The sequence below is a fragment of the Canis aureus genome, chromosome 38, assembly GCF_053574225.1.
Source record: "Canis aureus isolate CA01 chromosome 38, VMU_Caureus_v.1.0, whole genome shotgun sequence".
NCBI classification, from domain to species: Eukaryota; Metazoa; Chordata; class Mammalia; order Carnivora; family Canidae; genus Canis; species Canis aureus.
In genome coordinates this window covers 2,415,209-2,441,648 of record NC_135648.1, presented here as the reverse complement: position 1 = coordinate 2,441,648, position 26,440 = coordinate 2,415,209, and the positions used below count along the sequence as shown (strand labels likewise).

The 26,440-nt window shown below is 43.7% G+C and overlaps 1 protein-coding gene across 6 annotated transcripts in view; it reads right to left on the bottom strand.

The window, feature by feature from the left end:
* Positions 1 to 24,860, bottom strand: part of LY9 (lymphocyte antigen 9) — a 31,862-nt gene extending 7,002 nt beyond the window's left edge. The window contains exons 1-8 of one of the 6 annotated variants that reach the window (XM_077887080.1): positions 24,649 to 24,805; positions 21,681 to 21,862; positions 20,544 to 20,873; positions 7,749 to 8,069; positions 6,869 to 7,198; positions 5,162 to 5,431; positions 3,379 to 3,483; positions 2,399 to 2,461 (exon numbers count right to left, since the gene is read on the bottom strand). In XM_077887080.1, coding sequence (XP_077743206.1) covers positions 2,399 to 2,461; positions 3,379 to 3,483; positions 5,162 to 5,431; positions 6,869 to 7,198; positions 7,749 to 8,069; positions 20,544 to 20,841 — 1,387 coding nt within the window. In that variant the 5' untranslated portion in view covers positions 20,842 to 20,873; positions 21,681 to 21,862; positions 24,649 to 24,805. Of the gene's footprint in view, positions 1 to 2,398; positions 2,462 to 3,378; positions 3,484 to 5,161; positions 5,432 to 6,868; positions 7,199 to 7,748; positions 8,070 to 20,543; positions 20,874 to 21,680; positions 21,863 to 24,648 lie in introns of all 6 variants that reach the window. The other 5 variants (XM_077887079.1, XM_077887077.1, XM_077887078.1 and 2 more) reach the window with 5 other exon arrangements.
* Positions 24,861 to 26,440: the final 1,580 nt, after the last annotated feature.

Genomic DNA, 26,440 nt, shown 5'->3' with positions numbered 1-26,440 from the left:
TGCCCAAGATCACTAATGAGCAGAATCAGGATTCGAACACAAGACTGTCTGATCTCAGACCACATACACCCGGCCCTTAGGTTTTATTGCTTTTTGAGTAACAGACAAAGTCCACAAGGAGCTATTGGTGGTTTTAGAGCAGTCAGAGTTGAGCTTTGCAAAGTGATGAGCAGAAGGGATAGAAAAGAGAAACTCTGGAGAAGGAATGGCCAGTTAGAAACTATTATACTATTTTAGGGAGGAAGTAACAAGGAATGAGAGTGTCTGGTAATGAGGACTGGTTAAATAAATTAAGGCACATCTGTAGGATGGAATAAATGGGAGTCAGTCTTACATATATTAATATTACTAGGATATTCTCTTAAGGTAAAAAAGCAAGGTTCAGAAAAATGCTATAGATCGCTCCCATATGTGTAATTAAAAGAACGTCACCTACACACACACAAACACACACACATTACACATTCACAAATATATCTAATGCCTATCAATGCATTAAAGACCCCAAAAGGATTTAGAAACACATTTTTTTTGTTTTTTTTTTAGAAACACATTTTTTAAAAAAAGATCTTATTTATTCATGAGACACACACGCGCACACACACACACACACACACACACACACAGAGACAGGCAGAGGGAGAAGCAGGCTCCATGCAGGGAGCCTGACGGGGGACTCAATCCCAGGACCCCGGGATCAGGCCCTGGACTGAAGGCGGCACTAAACCGCTGAGCCACCCGGGCTGCCCTGAAAGGAGACTTAATTGTATACCATGTGAATATATGACTTTTCAATTAAAAAAAAAACTATTCAATAAACAAAAATTTTGTGACACAATGAACCTCGGTAGTGAAAGAAGATCTAGAGAAGAGGAGACTATGGGACGCCTGGGTGGCTCAGCGGGTCAGCATTGCCTTTGGCTCAGGTCATGGTCCTGGAGACCTGGGATCGAGTCCCATGTGGGGTTCCCTGTAGGGAGCCTGCTTCTCCCTCTGCCTGTGTCTCTGCCTCTCTGTTTCTCATGAATAAATAAATAAAATCTTAGAAAAAATAAATAGAGAAGAGGAGACTAGGAGGTTAAGGAGGCAGACCTTCGGAGCCGAGGAAAGGCACCGGGAGGGAGGAAGAGCAGGGGTGACAGTGGTGTCTCAGCACTTCTTTACCCCTCCTTCTGTGCCCAGGGCACCAAGGAGCAAGAGCGTGGGCTGGGGGAGGCCAGGGTCTGCCCTGCCAGCTGTGAGGAGGGAGCTGGTGGGAAGCTCCCCACTTAGCCTCATTCTCACTTTTTGATTCCTTTCTCCTGGCTACACTTTCCCATCGGAAAAGCCTACACTGTTGGATTAGTTGAGCTGCTGGCCTCCCACCCAGGCCCTCCTCCTGTTCCATCTCCTTGGGGTATCTCCTCCGTGAGAGGTTACATGGGTGTTTTTAAAGCAGAGTCTGTCCGAATGGGTGGAATTTGGGGATTCCTTAGAACTTCAGAGCTTAGAGTTCAGGGTGGCAACTGAGGACATTGAGTGATGGGAAGGGGAGGTGGTTAAGATGCAGGCAGCTCCGCTCACCACTCCAACACCCATCAAGATAGCTCCACTTCTATACACTTTGTGCTATTGGGGTGTTGCACAGTATTTTGTTTGAAGAAAGCATTCCTTAGGTTTTTCAAAAATTGGAAAATCAGGGCACCCTGGTGGCTCAGGGGTTGAGTGTGTCTGCCTTTGGCAAAGGTCATGACCCCGGGGTCCCGGGATCGAGTCCCACATCAGGCTCCCTACAGCCAGCCTCCTTCTCCCTCTGCCTGTGTCTCTGCCTTTCTCTCTGTGTCTCTCATGAATAAATAAGCAAAACCTTAAAAAAAAAACAAAACAAAAAACTGGAAAATCACTCCCTCAGTGATGTTCTTGGGTAAAAGACGTCCTAGATAGTCTCATGGGTCTTAATTCTAATTAGGTTTTAGTTTTGTTCCTGCCACAGATTTTACCATTCTATCTGGCCTTTATTTCTCCCTTCTCAGAGTAAGGCAACTATCTCCGTCTTCATCAGAGGCCACATTCAAGGGATCATGATCAGTACTGGGGGAACCCTAAAGACCCCAGAGGACAGCTGCCTCCCTGGCTCTGGTTACCATCTTTCCAGGGTTCATCTTGGTTGTGGTTTCTGTTCCCCAAACCACGTTCCTTCTCTAAACCACATTGATAATCAAACTTTAACAGGCATGTGATTTACCTTGAGATGCAGACTAGAGCTCATTATGTGGGGAGGTGCCCACGATTTGCATTTCTAACAAGCTCCTGGGGGATGCTCAGGTTGCTGGTTGGTAGACCACACTGAACAAATAGCCAGGCTTTGGAGCTTCCATCTGGCCCAGAGACCCCACAGCCTGTGTCACTGTGATTTTACCTGGTTCCTCCACTGGGGTTTCAGCTTGGCTGGGGCAGGAGGTTGGGGCTGAACCTGACAAACCTAAGAAGAGAAGGTTTATCAATAGGGCTGTGAGGAGAGAGGCGGCGGATTCTGAGTGTCAAACAGACAAAGCCAAGGAAAAGGCTTTAGGGAGGAGGTGAACCCTGGAGTGAGTAGATGCGCACAGGAAAGGGTGAACAGAATCCTAAGGTCATCTTCAGCTGAGGAGCCTCCTGTCGGCCGTCTGCACCCCCGTGGTAGCCACCCATCAGATTGGTTTGCTGGCTTGCAGCGATTGTTCAGGGATCCCATGCGGCCTTACCAATATCTACTTCCTGGGAACTATTTCAATTCCACTGAGATATGAAATTCTGAGGGAGCTGCCAATCATAATAGCTAACCCTTTTGGGTTAGACAGTGATTGGGCCAATCAATTGTCACATGACCCAAGACTGTGCCAATCAGAAATCTTTCGGGTTGCAGTTGGAGGGATGCATCTTTTTTCTCTTCCTGGTGGCTTACCTATTAGTAGGTGGGAGTCTGCAGCTACCAAAGGCTGTGTTGTGGCACACGCCACCCCCACCCCTGCCCCTCAGCTCAAAGCGGAAAGTAAGGGTGAGAGATGGAGAGCTCTGGTGATTTTTGAGTCTCTGGTAACCTTTGTTTTTAAGGCCAGCTCCTTCCCTGTCTTCCCCACGGATTGATTATGTGAGTTCCAAAATAATAAATCACACCTCGGGCACCTTTTAAAAGTAGTTTGAAAAAAAAAAAAGAAAAAAAAAGTAGTTTGAGTTGGGTTTCAATGATTTGTACCTAAATTTAGAGTCCCAACTAACAGCCCTCCCCTCATCACTCTGAGAAGAAATGAGGTTTTGGGAAAGAAGGGTAGGAGGGGATCGTGACAGGGCAGACAAGCCTTCAAAGGTCGTAGGAATATGGTCTAATGCTGGCAGGTGTCCATGATCTCAGAAACCCACACGGTCTTTTTCGCTTCCAAATGCACCAGGTGGTCACAAAGCACAGAACGATGACAGCCATCACCGTGAAGATCACAATGTAAAACTTCATGCTTCTCTTAGGCCCTTTGAAGAGAAAAAGAAGGATGAATTAATATAAATAATAACAAGGAGATTGGAACAATGGACCAAGCATTATGGCCATCCTACCTGGCTCGTAAAAATCTTGTGCTATTGCAGAAAATATTCCTTTTCATTCATTCATTCTACCACTATTTATCGAGCAGGCATTGTTCTGGGATGGAAGCTATAACAGTATTTAAGGCAGACACTGTTCCTAGGTAGAGAGATCTACGCCTTACCCAGCGTCACAGAGTTTTAAATAACTGAACAGGATTTGAATGCAGGCTGCCTGTCCTGACACATCCTTCTCCATCACACTCCACTGCTCCTCTCTCTAAACGGTGTAAGGGTAGCTCTAGGCTCAAGATAGAGCCAAGATTTCCACTTAACAGGGCTCTAAATCCATCCTCCAGCCTGATCTAGCATTGTCACAGCCTAGGCAAGCCTTCCTTTTTTTCTACTTCCTTCTAGAGCAGAGAGAGCACAGAACTCAGGGTTCTAATCATACTTTTGCTGTGTGACCTTGGGCACATCCCTTACCCTTTCTGAGTCTCAGTCTTTATGTAATGGAGAATAGTAACAGTATCTGCTACGTAGGATTATTGTGAAGTTAATTGGGCTAAAATGACCTAGAATAGTGCCTGGCATCTAGTAAGAGACACTAGGACTTCCTTAGAAAGGAACTAGAAGTTTCCACTCACAGTCTGTGTTTCTTTGTGGTCTGCATTCCTTCACCTATCAATTTCTTTCCCTTTCCTTTTCTTTTTTTTTTAAATAAAGATTTTATTTGTTTATTTGAGAGAGAGAGAGAGAGAGAGAGAGAGAGAAAGAGAGAGAGCACAAGCAGAGGGATCAGCAGGCAGGAGAGGGAGAAGCAGGCTTCTTGCCGAGGAGGGAGCCTGATGCAGGACTCAGTCCCAGGACCCCGGGATCATGACCTGAGCCAAAGGCAGAAGCTTAACCAACTGAGCCACCTGGGTGCCCTTCACCTATCAATTTCTATCAACTCATCTCCACTAACCTCTGACACTGTACTGTCCAAGTGTGGTAGCCACAGGCCGTGGTATGAGCCCTTGGAATGTGGCTGGTATGACTGGAGAATTAAATTGCTTATTTAATTTAATTTTTAAAAAATCGAAATTGAAATATGGCATTCAATTTCTTCTTGAAAAATCGATAAGTAGGTTTGGAACAGCTTGGATATGTAAAATGTACCTTTTCAACTGTAACTTTTATGAAATCTGAATACAGATCAAGTACTTTCCACCTGAATTGGGATGAGCTATTGGTGTAAAAGACATGCTGGATTTGAAAAACTTAGTAGAACATGAAATATAAATTATTTCAAGTATAATTGTATTGAATACAATCTAAAATGGTGATATTTTGGATTTGGTGGGTTAAGTAGAATACATTTATTAAAGTTAGTTTTACTTGTTTCTTTTCGCTTTACCGAATGTGGCTGTTAGAAAATACAAATTACATGTGTGATTCCTATTCTATTTCTATTGGAATGCATTGCTCTAAAGTACCCTCACCAAAAAAATAAAAAATAAAAAAAAAATAAAGTTCCCTAGCCCATACTCCCTCACTGTATTCCTAAAAAGCTGCTCAGAATGCAAATACTTGGATCCAAGCATCCAAGGCCCTGAGGTCTGGCTGAGCAGAGGTAAAGGATGACCTGGACAGATGTTGCCGGAAAGAAACTGCTGGGAGCTGCTGCTGACAGGGTTGCTGGCGATGCACGTGAAGTTGGGATGATTTTCACCACTTGTCCAAAAGACATTGAGGTGAGGTCCTCTTTGGGACTCGATAGTTCCTTTTGGTAGGGGAGTCCATCTGTATGTCACGTTGTGTCCACTGTCCTCCACTGAACATGTCAGACTGACCCTGCAGATGTCATTCTCAGCAAGCTCAAGGCTCCAGGTAATCTTTGGCTTCTTCAACCTCCCTGTGTAAGGAGAAAGACAGACCTAATGCAGAGTCAGGCCTGCCCGCTGGGCAGTCACCACATCTTCACTCATTTAGAATATTCTCATGAAGTTGTGAGCTGGCACTGCCTTAAGGCTGGGAAAGTGCCTCCAGGAGCCACAGGCATTCTGAGCGCACCTGGCCTTTCCCTTGGTAGCCAGGAAATCTCAGACATATCATTTCACCTCTTTGGTCCTTTGATGCCTAGATGCTAAAAGAAAGAATTAAAGAAGAGTGGAAAAAGAAAGATACCGCATCATCCTACACAATACCCTGTGTAGAACTAGCGGCACAGGTAAGCACAATGTTCCATGTGCTTTGAAGATTCTTCAAGGCTTCCATGTGGAGGCTCCATCATCTAAGTTTTTTACTCAAGAGATAAAGTGTAAAGAGGTGAGAGCAACAATGGCACAGAGTTAGTGCTCAATGAATGTTAGCAGCTTTGTTTTTTAAAAGATTTTATTTATATGTGATAGAGAGTGTGTGTGTGTGAGACAGAGCATGAGCAGGGCTGACGAGCAGGAAGCCTGACATGAGGCTTGCTCCCAGATTTCTGGGGTCATGACTTGAGCCGGAGGCAGATGCTCAATCTACTGAGCTACCTAGGGGCCCCAATTTAGTAATTTAAAAGAAATATGATTTGCACCAGTTGTACCCACTTTATTATTATTATTATTATTATTATTATTATTATTATTATTTAATCTTCTTGCCTCTTAAAAAATATTTGAGTCACAATATGCTATAAATGTGGACTAGCTGACCTCCAGCATATTTTAACAGGGCCATGGATGGTGACTCTTCACAGATGCTTAGACACCAACAAACCCAAGCGGGGGATGTGATGACCATGTCTGGATGGTACAGGTGAAGGAGCTGGCAAATGTAAACCCAACTGTAAAGTCAAGAACCTGAGAGGCTCAAGCCTGAAGAGGAAGACTGCAAGTTCTGTCCCTCATGCTTGGGAGAGCTAAGCAGCCTTCCTGCGTGGAGGTCATGGGGTCTTTGGACACTAAAAGCTTTCTCCTGAGTCTTCTCTGATTTCACTCCAGCCAGCTGTGCCCTTATTCATACGTGATAATATTCTTTAAAAAAATTTTTTTTTACATGATAATATTCTATAAAAATACAGGTTGAAGAGTTCCCAGACCCATTTGACAAGCAATACAGGAGGACGGGGCAAGTACTGAAGGTCAGATGGTGCAGACCTAACTGAAAGCCCAGCAGAAGGGGGACCTTGGCAGGTAGATGTTGCCCTATTGTTGACCCGTCTGGACTCGATAGCTATCCTAGTGATCTGAGGCACTTTGGTACGAAGAGAGGTTCGGGGGTGGGGGAAGGAAGCAGGAAAAGCAGCAAAGAGGAGAAACATCTCAGGGAAGGAATTTAATGGTGAGCACTCAGCTCAGAAACTCACCATAGACAAGCAGGGTGATGTGTTTTGTTTTGATGACTCTGGAGGCCTCTGAGCACACATAGGCAGAGTAGTGCCCTGCGTTCTCCATCTTTACCTGGTCAATCTTCAGGGAGAAGTCTTGGCTAGAGTTCTTGTTTGGATCCTTGAACTTAATGGGTGGATCGGCTGTTGCCATTTCTTTCTGTTCTTTGCTGATAATAGATGTGTTAAGCATCCAAATGACGTTCTCTATGTGGTGACTGGCCGAGAATGTTAGGGGCAGGGTGACCGACTCCCCCAGGACTCCCACCACCGTCTCCCCCATTGGTTCTCCTTTGGAGGCTCCTGGAGCTGCAGTCAGAGATGAGACATTGTGGCTTCAGTCATTGGCTCTCTTCCCTGAAGCCTCAGCCTGCCTGAAGGAGGTTGAAGCCTAATAGGCTCTCTTGCCCGCACCCCTTCTCCCTTCCTCTGATGAGCATCCCCGCTGAGCTCTTGTCATGGACAGATATGCACCTGGCTCTGCCTTCTGCATACTCAGGCCTTTCTTGCCCTCCCTGGCCTTCTGAGGAGACCTCAGGGGACACTTCCACCCAAACAAAGAACAAACTGGACCTCTTCATCCATATTCTCTTCCCTTCCCTTGCTCTACCCTTAGAGCTTCACAGTTCCCTGGGAGTTCCCAAGAGCCTTGACAGTCTCTCTCAGGCCCCGGAGGGTAGAGAATAAAGGGTCTCCAAGCCTGTCTTCTCCTGTGGGATATAAAGTTCCCGGAGGGTAGAGAATGAAAGGTCTCCAAGCCTGACTCCACCTGTGTCCTGCCCAAACCCTGGTGGTTTAGACTCCATATCTGCTCAGACCTTTTCTGGAATCCCCTGGAGGACCTACATGGAGCCCATACCTGTACAGAACTGCTGGACGTGGACAGGGCTGGAAGTATTCTGGCTGACTGGGTTCCTGGCCGTGCAGGTGTATGGCAGGTCTGGGTGACACAGCGTCCATTGGATGGTGAGAGTAGAGCCCTCATGGGATTCAGAAGCATTGGCATCCCTCCCGGTCCAGCTGTACAGAACACTTGTCCTTGCCTTCTCCACAAAGCAAATCAAGGTAATGTTACAGGAGCCACTATCAGATTTGTTCACAGACTTTATGATGACTTGAGGCTCCTGCACCTGCTCTGTAGGGACAACAGCAATGAGGAGATTGCTCAGATCCCTCCCTTCTGCAACAGGAAAGAATAAGGTGATGATGATAGAAGACCTAGGGACAGAAGGAAGAAGCCAGAATCGTGTTCTAGGGAAGTTTTCTCTTCATTTTCCACTGCATACTAGACCTCAGTGCCTCTCTCTTATGCTTCTGCAAAACCTGAATGGGTGTTATCTCCACGAGTCAACATGACAATAGTCTAGTTACTCCTCTGTTCCCCATCAGTATATGAATTACTTAAGGACAGGACCAAGGCCTGTGCCTGAACATTTAACACCTTACTGGCTCATGAAAGTCACTCTGCAATGTTTGGTAAATAAATGGACAAATGAGTCAGCCCCAAACACTGCGGAGCAGGGAGCTCTGCCTCTAGAATTTGAGTTGCTTTTGCCTTTTGGTCTAAATTTATGACCATTGTGCTTCCAGACCTTCTTCCTGGTCCTTTCTTTCCCTTTTGTTCCATTTTTTCCTCTATTCACAGTGTGTAGGTGTTTAAGTTTGATTTTTTGGGGAACTGGTAATACATAAAATTGAAAAGATACAAAAAGGTGTACATAATTTAAACAGCAAGCTTTCTTGTCCCCAACCACCCATTTCCTCTCTCTAGGAATTACTATTATGAATTTCTTGTTGATATTTCTAGAAATATTCTAGGTATAGATACATACATGGCAGCATACTATATATACAGTCCTGAATCCTTTAAAAAAATAATAAAAATTAGATTTTTGGGGGAAAATGGCAGAGAAGGACCTTAAGCACACCTTGCCTCATGGATACAACTAGATAACACCACACCAATGTAAATAGCCCAGAAAATGACCTGAAGATTGGCAGAACAAATTCTCCACAGCTAAATGTATAGAAGAGGTCACATCAAAGAGGGTGGGAAGGGCAGAGATGCAGTTGGAAATTGACAGACCCACAGGACTATCCGTGGGAGGAAGGGATGGTGTGGGTACAGAGCAGGGACAGAAACAGATTCTCACACGGGGAGGACAAATCCCTGTAACATTTGCTTTTGAAAATCAGAGGCACCTGATTTCATGAGTTCTTACAATCAGCTGGGCTTCACATCTGGAACTTTAAAAATCAGCTGGCTCAGCTCTGGGAAGAAGAGAAGAAATAGTCCCTGCCCTTAAAGAGGCAGCACAACAAACAGCCCCGCAGAAACAGCATAGAAGCAGCAGTTTGAACAACACCTGGAATACATGGGAGAGAGATTTGTTTACTAATCTCAGAGCATGTGCTGGAGGGGCAGAGATCGTTGGGAGATTTCTCCAAGAACAAAGGAGCTGGTGGGTATCATATCCCTCCCCCGCCACTCAGCCTAGACATACGGACACCTGTGGGAACCAGTGCAGTGCCAACACTCAATACCTAACTTGCTAACAGCACACTCGCCCCCGCATTCTCCTGTAGACATGCCTCTTCCCATGCCTCCATTCCAGGTCCCCTCCCACAGCAGACCTACGCAAACCTTGCTAACACCAGATACCTCTCCCCAACCTCCACTTCTGCAGATTTCCCCCCCTCCAACCCAGCTTGCTTGGGTCCCATTTGCTACAGGTCCCTCCCTGCAGCCAACTGGTGCAGATCTTGATGACACTGCTCAGCTTGCCCCTGAGTTCTCCTGTGGTTTTGCCCCTCCAATGTGATCTTGACCAAAGCCCATCCAAAGTGGTGCCACAAGCCTGGCAGTGTGTAAGCAGCACCATTCCAAAGTGACTCCTGACCCAGGGAGAAGGGAAGGTAACCACACACACACACACATACACACACACACATGAGTTCAACTGTGGCCCCACCAATGGGCTAGGGGCAAACATCTGGTCTGAGTGCAGGCCATGCCCACCAAAGAAAAGCTTCCCAGGGAACCAAACAAGGAAAGCACCCTGTGGTTCACTGCTATTGCATCTCTGGCAAATGCCTAGTCTGACTCAACTCAAGCCCAGGCAGCCCCAGATTGGCCCACTAACAACAACATGAGGATCAAACCCTGCCCACAACAAGCAAGGACAATCATTGCAGATGACTGGACTGAAGACAAAAGAGGTCAGTCACAACAGCAATGCATACACAGCACATATAGTAGACACCCCTGAAGCTCCAAGTTCTGGTAATGGGACAATGCACTTCAGGGCACTCCTGGACCTCTTCTACATAAGGCCACTACTTTCAATAGCAGGAGGCACAACTGACTTTCCTACCACATATAAGCAGACACAGAGAATTAGATAAAAGAAGGAGACAGAAGAATATGTCCCAAATGAAAGAATAGGACAAACTCATGGCAATAGAGATAAAAGAAATGGAGATAAGTAATATGCCCGGAGAATTTATTTTATTAAAACATTTTTGTTTATTTATTTGAGAGAGAGAGAGAGAGAAAGAGAGAAAATGAGCATGAATGGGGGCAGGGGAGAGGCAGAGGGAGAAACAGACTCCCTGCTGAGCAGGGAGCTCAACACAGGGCTTGATCCCAGGACCCCGAGATCATGACTTGAGCTGAAGGCAGATGCTTAACCAACTGAGCCATCTAGGTGCCTCTGGTGGAGAATTTAAAGTAATGGTCATAAAGACATTCACTGGACTTGAGAAGAGTGGAGGACCTCAGTGAGACCTTTAAGAAAGAGATAAAAAACATAAAAAAAAAAAAACCAAGCAGAGAAGACGAACTCAGTAACTGAAATTAAAAATACTCAGATGGAGGGGCACCTGTGTGGCATAGTCAGTTAATTGTCTAACTCTTGGTTTCAGCTTAGGTCATGACCTCAGGGTCATGAGACCAGGCCTGGCTTTGGGCTCCATGCTCAGTGCAGAGACTGCTTGAGAGTCTCTTCCTCTCCCTCTGACCCTCTCACTCATTCTTTCTTCTTTCTTTCTTTCTTTCTTTCTTTCTTTCTTTCTTTCTTTCTTTCTTTCTTTCTTTCTTCTTTCTTTCTAAAATAAATAAACAAATCTTAAAAAAAAAATACATGGATGGAATATAAAATAGACTAGAGGAATCAGGAGAATGAATAAGTGACCTGGAGGACAGAATAATGGAAAGCAATCAAGCTGAACAAGAGAGAAGAAAAAAGTAATAAAAGTTGAAAGTAGACTTAGAGAATTCAATGACACCATCAGGTATAATAACATTCACATTATAGGGATCACAGAAGGAGAAGAGAGATAAAGGGAGCAAAAAATTCATTTGAATAAATAATAATTGAAGACTTACTAAATCTGAGGAAGGAAATAGAAATCCAGATCCAGGAGGCACAGAAAGCCCTCAAAAGTCAAACCAAGGAGGTCTACACTAAAACACGTAGTAATTAAAACGGCAAAAAATAGTGATAAAGAGAGAATTTTAAAAACAGCAAGAGGGGCAGCCCTGGTGGCTCAGCAGTTTAGCACCTTCTGCAGCCCAGGGTGTGATCCTGGAGACCCTGGATAGAGTCCCACGTCAGGCTCTCTGCATGGATCCTGCTTCTCCCTCTGCCTGTGTCTCTGCCTCTCTCTGTCTCTATGAATAAATAAATAAAATCTTAAAAAAAAAAAAACAGCAAGAGAAAACAGTTACATACAAGGGAGATCCCATAAGGCTATGAGCTAATTTTTCAGGCTAGAAGGAAGTGTCATGGTATATTCAAAGTGCTGAAAGGAAAAAACCTGCAACCTAGAATATTCTATCCAGCAAGGCTATCATTTAGAATAGAGGGAAGGACAAGAGTTTCTCAGATAAAAGTTAAAGGAATTCATGATTACTAAGCCAGCCCCACAAGAAATGCTAAAGGGGACTCTTTGAGTGGAAAGGAAAGATCATAAGTAGGAGTAAGAAAAGTAGGAAGCCCAAAAGCAGTAAAAATAAGTTTGTCTATATAAATCAGTCAAAGGATTCACAAAATAAAAGTATGTAAAGTATGACACTATATACCTAAACTGTGGGAGGGAAAGGAGTAAAAAAGTGGGTTCAAATTTAAGTGACCATCAACTTAATATAGCCTGCTATATGAAGAAGATGTTATATACAAACCTAATGGTAACCACAAATGAAAAACTAGTAATAGATACGCAAAAAAACAAACAGAAAAGAATCTAACACTAAGGAAAGCCAACAAACCATGATAGACGAGAGTAAGAAAAGAAACAGAGAACTACAAAAACAACAATAAAACAAGTAGCAAAATGTCAGTAAGTACATTGCAATAATTATTTTGAATGTAAATGGACTGAAAGCTCCAATCAAAAGACAAAGGGTGATAGAATGGATCTTGCTTTTTTGCAAGACCTACACCAACAAAAAATAAATTTATCAAAAAAAAAAAAAAAAAAAAAAAAAGCAAGACCTATCTATGTGCGCCTACAAGAGACTAAGGCCTAAAGACACATGTAGATTGAAAGTGAAGGGATGGAAAAGCATTTATCATGCTAGTGGAAAGGAAAAGAAAGCTGGGGAAGCAATGCTTATATCAGACAAAATAAACCCTAAAACACATGTAACAAGAGACAAAGAAGGACACTATATAATCATAAAGGGAACAATCCAACAATAGGATATGACAATTGTTATTTATGTAGCCAACATGGGAGTACCCAAATACATAGAGCAGCTAATAAAAAAACATAAAGGAAGTTATTGATAGTAATACAACAATAGTAGGGGAGTTTAACACTCCACTTACATCAATGGTAGATCATCCAAAAAGAAAAGCAACAAGGAAACTGTGGCTTTGAATGACACACTGGACCAGATGGATTCAGAACATTCCATCTTAAAACAGCAGAGTACACATTATTTTCAAGTGTACATAGAACATTCTTCAGAATAGATCACATACTAGGCCACCAAACAAGTCTCAACAAGTTCAAAAAGGTCAAAGTCATATTGTACATCTTTTCTGACCACAACACTATGAAACTAGGAATAAATTACAAGAAAAATTTGGAAAAGGGATCCCTGGGTGGCGCAGCGGTTTGGCGCCTGCCTTTGGCCCAGGGCGCGATCCTGGAGACCCGGGATCGAATCCCATGTCGGGCTCCCGGTGCATGGAGCCTGCTTCTCCCTCTGCCTGTGTCTCTGCCTCTCTCGCTCTCTCTGTGTGACTATCATGAATAAATAAATAAAATCTTTAAAAAAAAAAAAAAAAAAGAAAAATTTGGAAAGAACAGAAGTACATAGAAGTTAAATAACATGCTACTAAACAATGAATGGATCAGCCAAGAAGTCAAAGAGAGAATAAAAAAATACATGGAGACAAATGAAAATGAAAACACAACAGTCTAAAATATTTGGGATGAAGGAGAAGATGTTGTAAGAAGGAAGTTTATAGCAGTATAGACCTACCTCAAGAAGCAAGAAATCTCAAATAAACAACCTAACTTTATATGTAAAAGAGCTAGGAAAAGAACAACAACAGCAACAAAAACCCAAAGCCAGTAAGAGAAAGCAAATAATTGATATTACAGCAAAAATAAATGAAATAGAAACTTAAAAAAATAGAACAGATCAATGAAATCAGGAGCTGATTCTTTGAAAAGATCAAGAAAATTAATAAACCTTAGCCAGTCTCCAGGGGTGGGAGAGGGGAGGTAGGAGGAGGAGGAGGAGGAGAGAGAGAAAACTCAAATAAATAAAATCAGAAATGAAAGAGGAGAAATAACAACTGACACCACAGAAATATAAAGGATTATAAAAGAATGTTATGAAAAAATATATGCCAACAGTTGGACAATCTAGAAGAAATGGGCAAATTCCTAGAAACATATAACCTCCCAAAACTGAATCAGGAAGAAATAGAAAATTTGAACAGTCTGATTACCAACAATGAAGTAGAGTCAATAATATGAAAACTTCCCCAAAATAAAAGTCCAGGACCAGACAGCTTCACAGATCAATTCTACCAAACATTTAAAGAATAAAAGCCATTTGATAATTCCAGTAGGTACAGAAAAGCATTTGACAAACTACAGCATCCATTCATGATAAAAATCCTTAGCAAAGTAAGTTTAGAGGGACTATACCTCAGCATAATAAAGGCCATATAGAAAAAACCCACAGCTAACATTTTACTCAATAGGGAAAAACTGAGAGCTTTCCCTCTAAGGTTAGATAAACATCCTTATCCACTCTCACCACTTTTATTCAACATAGTTCTGGGTGTCCTAGCCACAGCAATCAGACAACAAAAAGAGGGGCGCCTGGGTAGCTCAGTCGGTTAAGTGTCTGCCTATGGCACATGTCATGATCCCAGGGTCCTGGGCTCAAGCCCTGCTTCAGGCTCTCTGCTCAGCAGGGAGCCTGCTTCTCCCTCTCCCTCTGCCTACTGCTCCCCCTGCTTGTGCTCTCCGTCAAGTAATAAATAAACAAACAAACAAACAAATAAATAAATAGATTTAAAAAAAGACAACAAAAAGGGATAAAAGGCATCCAAATTGGTAACAAAGAAGTAAAACTTTCACTATTTATGAATATTATGTATAGAAAACCCTAAGGATTCTACCAAGAAAACTACTACAACTGATAATGAATTCAGTAAAGTTACAGGATTCAAAATCAACATACAGAAAACCATTGCACTTCTATACACTAATAATGGGGCAGCAGAGAGAAATTAAGAAAATAATCTCTTTTGCAATTGCACCAAAAATAATAAAATACTCAGCAACAAACTTAACCAACGAGGTGAAAGACTTGTACTCTGAAAACTATAAAACACTGATGAAAGAAATTGAATATGGCACAAAGAAATGGAAAGATATTCTACGCTCATGGATTGGAAGAGCAAATATTATTAAAATGTCCATATAATCCAAAGCAATCTATCTACAGGTGTAGTACAATCCCTATCAAAATACCAACTAGAAAAAACAATCTAGTTGTTTTTTCACAGAACTAAAAAAAACAATCCCAAAATTTGTATGGAGCCACACAAGAACTGAATAGTCAAAACAATTTTGAAAAAGAAGAACAAAACTGGAGGTATCCTGATTCCAGATTTCAAGATATATGACAAAGCTATAGAAATCAAAGCAGTATGGTCCTGGCACAAAAATGGACAAATAGATCAATGGAACAGAATTGTTCCCAGGAATAAACCCATGATTATATGGTGATTGATCTTTGACAAAGGAGACAAAAATATGCAATAGGAAAAAGACAGTCTCTTCAACAAATAGTGTTAAGAAAACTGGAAGGGGACATGCAAAAGAAACTGAACCACTTTCTTACACTACACACAAAAACAAATTAGGATTAAGGACCTAAATGTGAGACTAGAAACCATAAAAATCCTAGAAAAGAGCAAAGACAGTGATTTCTGTAACATTGGCCACAGCAACATTTTTATAGATATGTCTCCAGAGGCAAGGAAAACAAAAGCAAAAATAAACTACTGGGACTACATCAAAATAAAAAACCTGCACATCAAAAGTAACAATCAATAAAACTAAAAAACAACCTATTGAATGGGAGACGATATTTGCAAATGACATATTGGATAAAGGGTTAGTGCCCAAATTATATAAAGAACTTACACAACTCAACACCCCAAAAACAAATAACCCAATTAAAAAATGGGCGGAAGACATGAACAGACATTTCTCCAAAGAAGATATCCAGATGGCCGACAGACGCATGAAAAGATGCTCATAATCACTCATCATCAGGAAATGCAAATCAAAACCACAATGAGATATCATCTCATACCTGTCAGATGGTTAAAATAAAAACACAAGAAACAAGTATTAGCAAGGCTGTGGAGAAAAAGGAACCCTCATGCACTGCTGGTGGGAAAGCAAACTGGTATAGCCACTGTGGAAAACAGTACGGTTCCTCAAAAAAATTAAAAAATAGAATGAATATATGATCCCGTAATTCCAGTACTGGGTATTTACCCGAAGAATATGAAAACACTAATTTGAAAAGATATACGTACCCTTGTGTTTATAACAGCATTATTTACAATAGCCAAATTATGAAAGCAGCCCAAGTGTCTATCAATAGATGAATGGATAAAGAAGATATGGTATCTAATACATGTATATTCATTCATACATATATGAATATTAGGCAGATATAAAAACGAATGAAACCTTGTCTTCTGTAACAACATGGATGTGGTTCTAGAGAGTATGATGCTAAGTGAAATAAGTTAGTCAGAGAAAGACAAATACCATATGATTTCACTCTTATGTGGAATTTAAGAAATAAAATGAACAAAGAATAAAAAAGCCAAACCAAAAAACAGAATTTTTTTTTTTTTTTCAAAAAACAGATTCTTAACTACAGAGCACACACTGATGGTTGCCTGAGGGTGGGTAGGGGATGGGTGAACTAAGTGAAGGGGATTAAGAGTACACTCATTATGACGAGCACCGGGTGCTGTATGAAAGTACTGAATCACCATATTGCACACCTGAAATTAATAGAACATTGTATGTTAACTACGCTGGAATTTAAAAAAGTTAACAGTATATCTTGGAAATTGTTGTATGTCAGTACACACTGAGTTCATTCACTTTACTTCTATTCACTGCATAGAATTCCATTTTTTTTAACACATGCAGAGCACTCGACAAATCAATAAAAGAAGGTCAAACTACTTGATAGAAAGATGGTGCCATAGGCTGAATGGTGTCTTCCCCAAGTTCATATCTTGAAGCCCTAACTTCTAGCACCCCAGGATATGATTTTATTTGGATATAGGACTGTATTTGGAGACAGGAGTTGTTTTTTTTTTTAAGCACATATCTTTTATTTTTTAAAAGATTTTATTTATTTATTGATGAGAGACAGAGAGAGAGAGAGAGAGAGAGAGAGAGGCAGAGACACAGGCAAAGGACTCGATCCCAGGACCCCGGGATCACGACCTGAGCAGAGGGCAGATGCTCAACCATTGAGCCACTGAGGTGCCCCAGAAATATGGATTTTAAAAGTGATTCTGGTGAGGCCTCAGAAAGAAAAGAGGAGAGCCTTAGAGAAAGCTTCTACTATCCTAGAGTTATATATGTATTATCATGAACAGAATATTGGTAGAAATATGAACATTACAGGTGTTTCTGGTGAGGAATCAGGTGAAACTAAGGATGTGTTATTGAAAACTGGAGAAAGTGTGACACTTGTGCTCGTGTGGTGAAGAACTTAGGCAAATTGTGCTTTAGTGTTTTGGAGAAAGTAGAACATTTAAGTGGTAAACGAGTATTTGGCCAAGGAGATTTCTAAGCAAAGCATTGAGGGCACCGTGTGGTTTTTCCTTTCTGCTTGTAGTAAAATTTTGGAGAAGAGGCACACACTGCAGAAGGAAGTGCTGAGCAAGACAGAACCACCAGAACTTGAAAATTCGGGAAATCCTCAGGCTATCCGTATTACAGAAACTAAGAAAGCGTGTCTGGGGAGAACACTAAGGATGTGGCGAGGCAACATTTGCTAGAGAGATTACAACGTGACTCATGGGTTAAGTCAGCCATCCCAGCAGAAATGCCGCCAGCGTGGACCAGAGGAACAGAGATGGGACAAAAAGAGGAAAGGCTGTCAGACTTGTGGGATTCTCCAGGATGGACCAATAGAGCTATTCAGCTGAGATCATGCCTTCTCCTTCAAGAAATGGGAAGAAGAGCCCTCAAGAACAGTTCGGAGTTTGACAGGGCTGCCACGGCCTTTGCCACCATGGGCTCAGAGGGGACAGACCCAGGGGAGTTGGTGGGGTGATGTCCTCCTGGGCAGGGTTCCTGCCCTGGGCCAAGGAGGTGGGGCTGCCACCCCAAGGGGGCCGAGAGGATAGAGCATAGAGCCAAGGACTGTTCTTGAAAACTAAAGTTTAATGGAACTTGACCTGCTAGGTTTCAGACTTGCCCTAGCAAGGCCCATGACTCCTTTCTTCTTTTCCATTGCTCCCTTTTGGAATATGAATGTCTATCCTATGCCTGTCCTGTCATTATAAATTGTCATTGAAAATAGATAACTTGTCGGGTTTCAAAGGTTCACAGCTGAGGAGGAATCTTGCCACAGGATGAATTATACCTCAGGTCTCACCCATAAAATCTTTAGGGGATGGTTAGATAAGACTTTGGACTCCACTAAGATGGCGGAATGGGTTAGCACTAATGGGATGGCGCTAAGATGTGGGGATGTTGAGATGGAGTGAAAGTATTTTGCATGTGAGAAGGAAATAAGTTTTGGGGGGTCAGAGGGCAGACTATTATGTCTCATCATGTCCACTCAAAATGCCTATGTTGAAGTCCTAATCCCTGGTACCTCAGGATGTGACTGTATTTGGAGACAGAGCCTTTATTTATTTATTTTTTAAAGATTGTATTTATTTATTCATGAGAGACACAGACAGAGGGAGAAGCAGGGTCCTTGCAAGGAGCCTGATGTGGGACTCGATCCCGGAACCCAGGGATCATGACCTGAGCCAAAGGCAGAGGATCAACCACTGAGCCACCCAGGGGCTCCTGCAGACAGAACCTTTAAAGAGATAATTAAGTTAAAATGGAGTCATTCATTAGGAACCAAGAAACAGACTCTTAAGCATAGAGAACCCACTGATGATCACCAGCAGGATAGTGGGTGGAATGATGGGAGAAATAGGTGATGGGGATTAGGATTACACATATCATGATGAGCACTGAGTCATCTACAGAAGTGTTGAGTCACTATATTGTACCCCTGAAACTAATATAACACTGTATGTTAACTAACCAGAATTAAAAAAAAAACTTAAAAAGAAGAATGACTTATATGGATTGTATATTAACCAGTAAACTATTTATTTATTCATTCATTCATTCATTCATTTATAAAAACTATTTAAAAGAGCACTTTTAAACTTCTCATTTTTTTTAAACGATTTTAATTTTTATTTATTTATGATAGTCATACACACAGAGAGAGAGAGAGGCAGAGACACAGGCAGAGGGAGAAGCAGGCTCCATGCACCGGGAGCCCGACGTGGGATTCGATCCCGGGTCTCCAGGATTGTGCCCTGGGCCAAAGGCAGGCGCCAAACCACTGCGCCACCCAAGGATCCCCTAAACTTCTCATTTCTTTTTAAAATTCTCTTCTACAAAAGTTTATCCCCAAGTATAAAGACTTTTTAAGTATCCTTAAAAAAATGGGGTTGTTAGGGTGGACCTAATCCAGCATGACGGGAGATTAGAACACAGACAGGACAAACAGAGGGATGACCATATGAGGACATATCAAAACGCTGGTGGGGCACCTGGGTGGCTCAGTGGTTGAGCATCTGCCTTTGGCTTAGGGCATGACCCCGGGGTCATGGGATCCCTACAGGGAGCCTGTTTCTCCCTCTGCTTGTGTCTCTGCCTCTCTCTCTGTGTCTTTCACGAATAAATACCCCCCCACCCCCCCTTAAAGGTGACTATCTGCAAACCTAGGAGCAAGAAAAAAAACAACCTGCTGACACCTTGATCTCGGAGTTCTACCCTCCAGAACTGAGAAAATAAGTTTCCGTTGTTTAAACCACCCGGTCTGTGGTATTTTGTTACGGCAACCCTAGCAAGCTAGTATAGGTGGGTAAAGGGTACTAACAGAGTTGTAGAAAAGATAGTACAAATGCTTCCTAAACATATTTTGGTTGTGTTTTCACTCTGCAGCTATATTCATAGAACTGGGTGTAAAGGACCAACATGGTAGTCCTATTTGTCCCAGAGGGGTAAACACCTGGGGTGGGGGGGAAATCTGCTTCTAAAAATTGGGGCACCTGAGTGGCTCAGTCGGTTAAGCAACTGTCTTCAGCTCAGGTCATGATCCTGGGGTCTTGGGATGGAGCCCAAAGTCAGGCTCCCTCCTCAGAAGGGAGCCTGCTTCTCCCTTTCCCAGCCTCTCCCCTGTTTTTTTTTTTTTTTAATTTTTATTTATTTATTTATGATAGTCACAGAGAGAGAGAGGCAGAGACACAGGCAGAGGGAGAAGCAGGCTCCATGCACCGGGAGCCCGATGTGGGATTCGATCCCGAGTCTCCAGGATCGCGCCCTGGGCCAAAGGCAGGTGCCAAACCGCTGCGCCACCCAGGGATCCCTCTCTCCCCTGTTTATGCTCACTCACTCTCTCCCTCAAATAAATAAATAAAGTTTTTTAAAAAAGTAAATAAAAGATCAGGGATGCCTGGATGGCCCAGCCGATTGAGCATCTGCCTTTGGCTCAGGTCATGATCTCAGAGTCCTGGGATCAAGCATGTCTAGCTCTGTGCTTAATGGGGAGTCTGCTTCCCCCTCTCCTTCTATGCCTCCCCCCACTCGTGATCTCTCTCTCTCTCTGTCAAATAAATAAATAAATCTTTAAAAAAATGAGGGGTGCCTGGGTGGGTCAGTTGGTTCAGCATCTGGCTCGTGATTTCAGCTCAGGTCATGATGTAGGGTCATAAGATTGAGCCCCAAGTGGAGTCTGCTTCAGATTCTCTCTCTCCCCCTGCCCACTCCCATCTCAAAATAAATTTTAAAATTCTTCAATAAATGATAAAAACCCACAGAAGTCTCTGGAACTCACCATAGAGATGCAGGAAAAACTCCTTGTCAGTGGTGACTTTAGCATTCTTATAATTTATCTGGGCTTTGTAGGGTCCTGCATCTTCCAAAGTCAGATTGTTGAGAGATAAGGAGTAACTGTTGAAGCTGATGTTTAGTCGGTCCTGGTAGCTTTTGTCCATAATGATAATATCTTTTTGTGCATTTGCAAAAGCAAGAGCTTTTTGGGGACGACTCCAGGTGACGTGCTCCAACTCTTTGTCTATTGAAATGTTCAGGATGAAAGTCACCGAACCCTCTAGAATCCCTGGCACCTCCATTTGGGCTGAGTCCTTTCCAGAGGCTCCTGGCCCTGCAGAGACAGAAGAGGGACTTGGTGGAGGTGCTGGACTCCTCAAGGCAGCCTTCATTCACTCATTCAATAAAGACGCACTAGTAAGAAATGTCAGATGTGGAGAAATGAAATGAAATTCCTGCCCTCCTCCCTCTAGGCTTGTTGCCTAAACAGAATCATTCATTCATTCCCTCACTTAAGAAACACTCTGTCCCACAAACGCATGTACAATAATCAGTAAAACAGACTTTCTAGATTTCTGTCCCAGAAAGGGAATTAGCTTTGTGACTTTGGGTGAATTTTTGCATTTCTCTGAGAATCAGTTTACTCATCCATAAGACAGAAACGTTCACACCTATACTATCTTTCCTTAGGGATATAGTAGAGACGGAATAAAAACAGAGTGCTGTAAATCATAAAGAACAAAAAAAGTTAAAGAGGAGTGTCTTTTAAAAAATAAGATAGGTTGATGTATGGCTAGCAGGGTGGGTAGATGGACAGGGGCATGAGAAGGCAAGCGAAACGACACTAATGGTAGAATTGGGGTGCAAAGCACATGAGTGTTCAGTGCAAAATTCTTTCAAGTGTTCTCTGTGTTCAAGAATTTTCATAATGAAATGTTGGCAACAAAAAGAACACTTCTCATCTCTGTCTCACCCTTCTTTTACTTCATTGTTCAGGGGATCTCAGACTGGCTTTGCCTTGGCCAGGGAAATCTGGTCTGTCCTTAGGAACAAGGTTCGGGGTTGGGAATAGTTAAGTAGCATTGATTCTGCTCCTGATTTCATCTTGGGAAAGACCAAGATCCCCGATAAACATTGTTACCACAGCTTCCACAGGCCCGGCATCTGTCCAAGGCAGCTCATTTCCTTGTAGGGGCCCTGGGAGTGTCTGCTGGGTGACCCCAGTCTGGATTCCCAGATTCAAGGGCTTCTGAGGCTCTGGAGAGTCCTCTGAAAATTCCAGATCAAATCAGATGGGTTCAGGACCCAGATTACTCCAGGGATCTGGGTGGGAAAAATATATAGAAAATGTTAGAGAAACAGGAAAAGCAAAGTACAGCCTAGAGGGGTGGAAAGAGGCTGAGGTGTGCTCCGAAGGCCCAGAGGGTATAGGGTTCTGCAGACACATAGAAGAGACACCAGATTGGTGCAGATTGGTGCGGGGCTAGGGGGCGGGAAGGTGGTTCTCTACCGGTATCGGTCAAGCACTCGGACTTTGTAGAGAGGTGGCTACGGAGGACCAAGCTCGGGACCTAGGAAAAGCTAGGCTAGGTCAGTTGAGGTGGATTCTGAGGGGAGTCCGAAGGCAGAAGCTGGGTTGGTGCAATGCTCGTTTGAAGTTACCCGAAAGAGAGCTCTTCCCTTCTGGAAGACACTGCTTATGATTGCTACGGCATGTTAACACTGTAGAAATCACCTCATTCGATCCTCAAAATTATCTGAAAATTAGCCCCTTTCTACAGACAAGGAGCTAACATTTCGAAAGTTTTCGCCACTTGCCCGAGATTACAGAGTTGGTCAGCTGCAGAGCCCAGATTCCATTAACAAGATGCCCCAGAATGTGGTGGCCCAGAGCGCTGCCCACCCCCATCCTAGGAGGCCAGAAGGTCCTGAGTCGTGGCTGGGCACGTGTGACTGCACCCGTTTCTCCTCACATCAAAGCTAAGCAAAGGGTCACAGACTTGATAGGAGTGGGATGTGGTTCCTATAGGTCCAATCCTGTTACTGTCACGGGGAACAACGCTATAGGACTCTCAGTACAGTGACAGGAGTCCCAGTATTGGCCATCTTATTTTGAACTATGCCATTTGGCAAATAATAAAAGGTTATTTATTCAATGATCTCAGTAACCGAATTTGGCTTCCCCACCTTTAATAGTTTCCAAATCATGCACTTAGTGATTATTATAACAATCCGTTTCCACCAACTATGTGCTAAGCGCTTGCTTATATATATCATTTTTAATCATTTTTAATCTCGAAGAGAGTCTTGCATGATACGTCTTACTAATCACCTTCTACATTTAAGAAACAGAGGCTCACACGGCTAGGAAATAATGGAGCAAAGATCTGATCTCAAATGTTTCCGATACTAGGCCCACCACTTTGGAGCATGGACTATTCTGAGCTGAGGGCGATCAAGACCCTGTGGGCTCAAGAGATACTTTTGCCCCTCTCTTAACCACACAGAAGAATCTAAATTCGGGGTCTTTCCCAGATAAGGGTTATTAGCAGAGATAAATTTTATCTGAGTGACCCATCTGTATGGTGGGGCAAATATCTAATTACCAACATCTGCTCTTCTCCACCCTATAAACTACATTCCTTTGCTCTGAAGTCCCAGACCCCTGCCCCCTTCTCCTTAGTTTGGGATGACATATATACCACATTTTGCCCCAACAGTCTTTGGAATTTCCATGTCTGTGTGGTTTCCCATGTGCTATTAAATTTGATTGTGTTGGGGATCCCTGGGTGGCTCAGCGGTTGAGCTCCTGCCTTTGACCCAGGGTGTGATCCTGGAGTTCCGGGATCAAGTCCCACATCGGGCTCCCTGCATTGAGCCTGCTTCTCCCTCTGCCTGTGTCTCTGCCTCTCTCTCTGTGTGTCTCTCATGAATAATAAAAAAAATTTTTGATTGTGTTCTGTTAATTTGTTTCATGTCAATTTGATTCTTATTCTGGCTAGAAGGACCTTGAAAGGGACAGGAATTCTTGCTCCCCTAAAAGGGGATGGGATATTCTTTCTCCTTGACATACTAAAGTGGAAAGATTTTTCACCCTTCTGCCTCCTAAGTTCCTGAAACCATTCCTTGGAGACACAAGACATCAAAGAAACTCCCTGCTAGACCAAAACAGTGAAGCTTGAGGATACCCCAACCAGTGGAGCTAGTCAGAGGGAAGTGCCTCTTTGACTTGAAATTTGCTTGTTGGTCAGCTGAGGCTTGGGTGACAGTAGATTGGGTAACTTCAGGTTTATCCAACGCAACCAAGTAGCACCCCAAGAGCTGGGTGTAGATATAAACAGCTGTGATAATTGTGATGTTTTTGTGGGAACAAAGTTAAGATGGAAAATGAAAAGAGGTCATACTGGAACCCAGGCCTGGAGTCTAGGCCCTGCCCCATATATCATCTGGGAGTCCTTCTAGAACTCCCCTCATTGCCCACCTCTCCAACTCCCACTGTTCTCAGGCCCCTATGCTACCTGTGCTAACCTCCAAGGTCCTGGGGGAAACAGGAGTCCAGAGGGACAGTAGATGTCACTGTACCAGATAGCTGAGACCCTCCCTGGGGTACTGGGTCAGCTCTGCCCATTGGCCATCGGCCATGCTGCTGAGAGATGTTTCTCAAAAACTTGTAGGACTTGGGCCTTGATGGAGAGGTAGGATGAGGGGAGAAAAGGACATTCAGAGAGAAGCCACTTAGCCCAGGGCCATGAGACCATCTCCAGATCCCGCAGGGAAGCCTGAAGTTTGGAATGTGTGATAAACATGGCAGGACGTAGAAAGAAGCTCCAACAGTTCTATGTGTCCCTGGGAAAGAGGGGGTGGCCTGTCATCAGGATTCCCCTCTATCTCTCTGTGGATTTTATCCACATTATCCAGAGAACAAATTCATCACTCAGCATTTCTTAGTAGGAAAGTGTGAGGGTGAGAGGAACTAGTCTGGGGATAAAGGTGAAACATCTGGGAATAAAGTGAAACCCAAGGGGAATTACCACGGGAGAGGAGTTTCCTGATCTTACCAATAAGAACGTGACCAGCCCAGAGAGATGGTGGCCGTAGCGGGGACTTACCCAAGAACAGGAAGAGGAGAGAGTTCCACAGAAAAGAAGAGAATGCATGAGGCTGGCTCTTCCGTGGTTTACTGGAGAAGGGCCGTGGAGCCCCGCCACCCGGATGTCTCTTTGGGCCCGCCATGATGATGTGCTCTCAGCTCTCGGGCTGAAAGAGGAAGCTCTTACCACAGCACCCCTGTGTGTGTCAGTGTGTGAGCGTGTGAGCATGCGTGCGTGCGTGCGTGTGCGTGTGTGTGTGATGGGGAGGGTTGTTTGCATCTGGCACCACAGACTCCTCCCCTTGCTCAGGCTGGTGTAGGGGTCCCAAGATCAAGAGTCGCATGCTGGGCGCCCGGGTGCCTCAGTGGCTGAGCCTCTGCCTTCGGCTCAGGGTGTGACCCCGGGGTCCTGGGATCGAGTCCCACATCAGGGCCCCCTGCATGGAGCCTGCTTCTCCCTCTGCCTGTGTCTCTGTCTCTGTCTCTCTCTCTCTCTCTGTGTCTCTCATGAATCGATAAATAAAATCTTAAAAAAGAATCTTAAAAAATAAAAAAATCTTAAACAAAAAGAGTGCCATGCTTTACTGACTGAGCCAAACAGGCGTCCCTGTAGTCAACTGTAGTCACCTGTTCTTGAGAGTGGGATGGGTGCAGTGGCTTGATTCTACTGAGTAGAATGTGGCAGCAGGTGTGGCTAAGGTGTCACTTCTGAGATTAGGTTGTGCAAGATCGTGTCTTCCATCTTGGTGTGTGTGCGCGTCTCTCTCTGTTTCTCTCTCTCCTAACCCCGCTCCCTTTGCTGGGACCCAGTATTGTGTTGTGAGCTAAAGGCTTCAAGACAAGGAGCCAGGGAGCCTGCCAGCAAAAACCCACCAAGGAACTGATGTCTGCCAACACTTGATGAGGACTTGAGGCTGCCAAGAGCCGTGGGGGCGAGGCTGGCAGCGGCTACCCTGACGTGACGAGGACTTTGTGAGAGACCAGCTGTGCCGTGCCTGGATTGCTGATCCACAGAAACTGTGAGATAACAAATGCTTATTTTAAGCTCTCAGATTCTGTAATCTGTTGCATAGTAATCGATAACAAATATCATGGTCCGATGACGTCACTCTTTTGCTTAAGCCCTGACATGAAGCCACTTTGCGTTGGCTTCACGTCATGTACAACTGAGAGGCTTTTAACTGATCTGAAGGAAGCACCAGCAAAGCTGCTCTGAGGATGGATGTTGCCAGGGGCAGCTGTGCACTCGGCAGGTTGGAGGACAGCATTATTCCCTTCACCTTGCTGTGGGAAACTGACTTTTTTCTTTCTTTCTTTTTTTTTTAATAGATTCCATACCCAGTGTGGAGCCCAACGCAGGGCTGGAACTCATGACCCTGAGATCAAGACCTGAGCTGAGATCAAGTGTCACATGCTTAACCAACTGAGCCACCCAGGTGCCCCTGGAAGCGGACTCTTTAAATAGATGATGTTTAGTGGTTAGTTCAACTGTGACTTGTTGGTGTCGTAAGACTCAGATCATATGATTGTTTAGGCCGTAGCCTGAGAGGACTTGGAAAGAACTTATAGGAAAGCCAAACGGGTGGTTTCAGGTGACACTCAGTGACTACTTGTCAGGTGTTAGACCCTCCCCTAACTCCTGACACTCATGGGCTCATTTAATCCACACAACAGCTCTATGCGATAAGTATTTTTATCATCCTCATTTTATAGATGAGGAACCCAGGGCACAAAGAGGCTAAGTAGCTTACTTTGAGTTTTATAGTTAGAATTTGAGCCCAGGAAGTCTGGATGGGAGGGGGAGAGGGGAC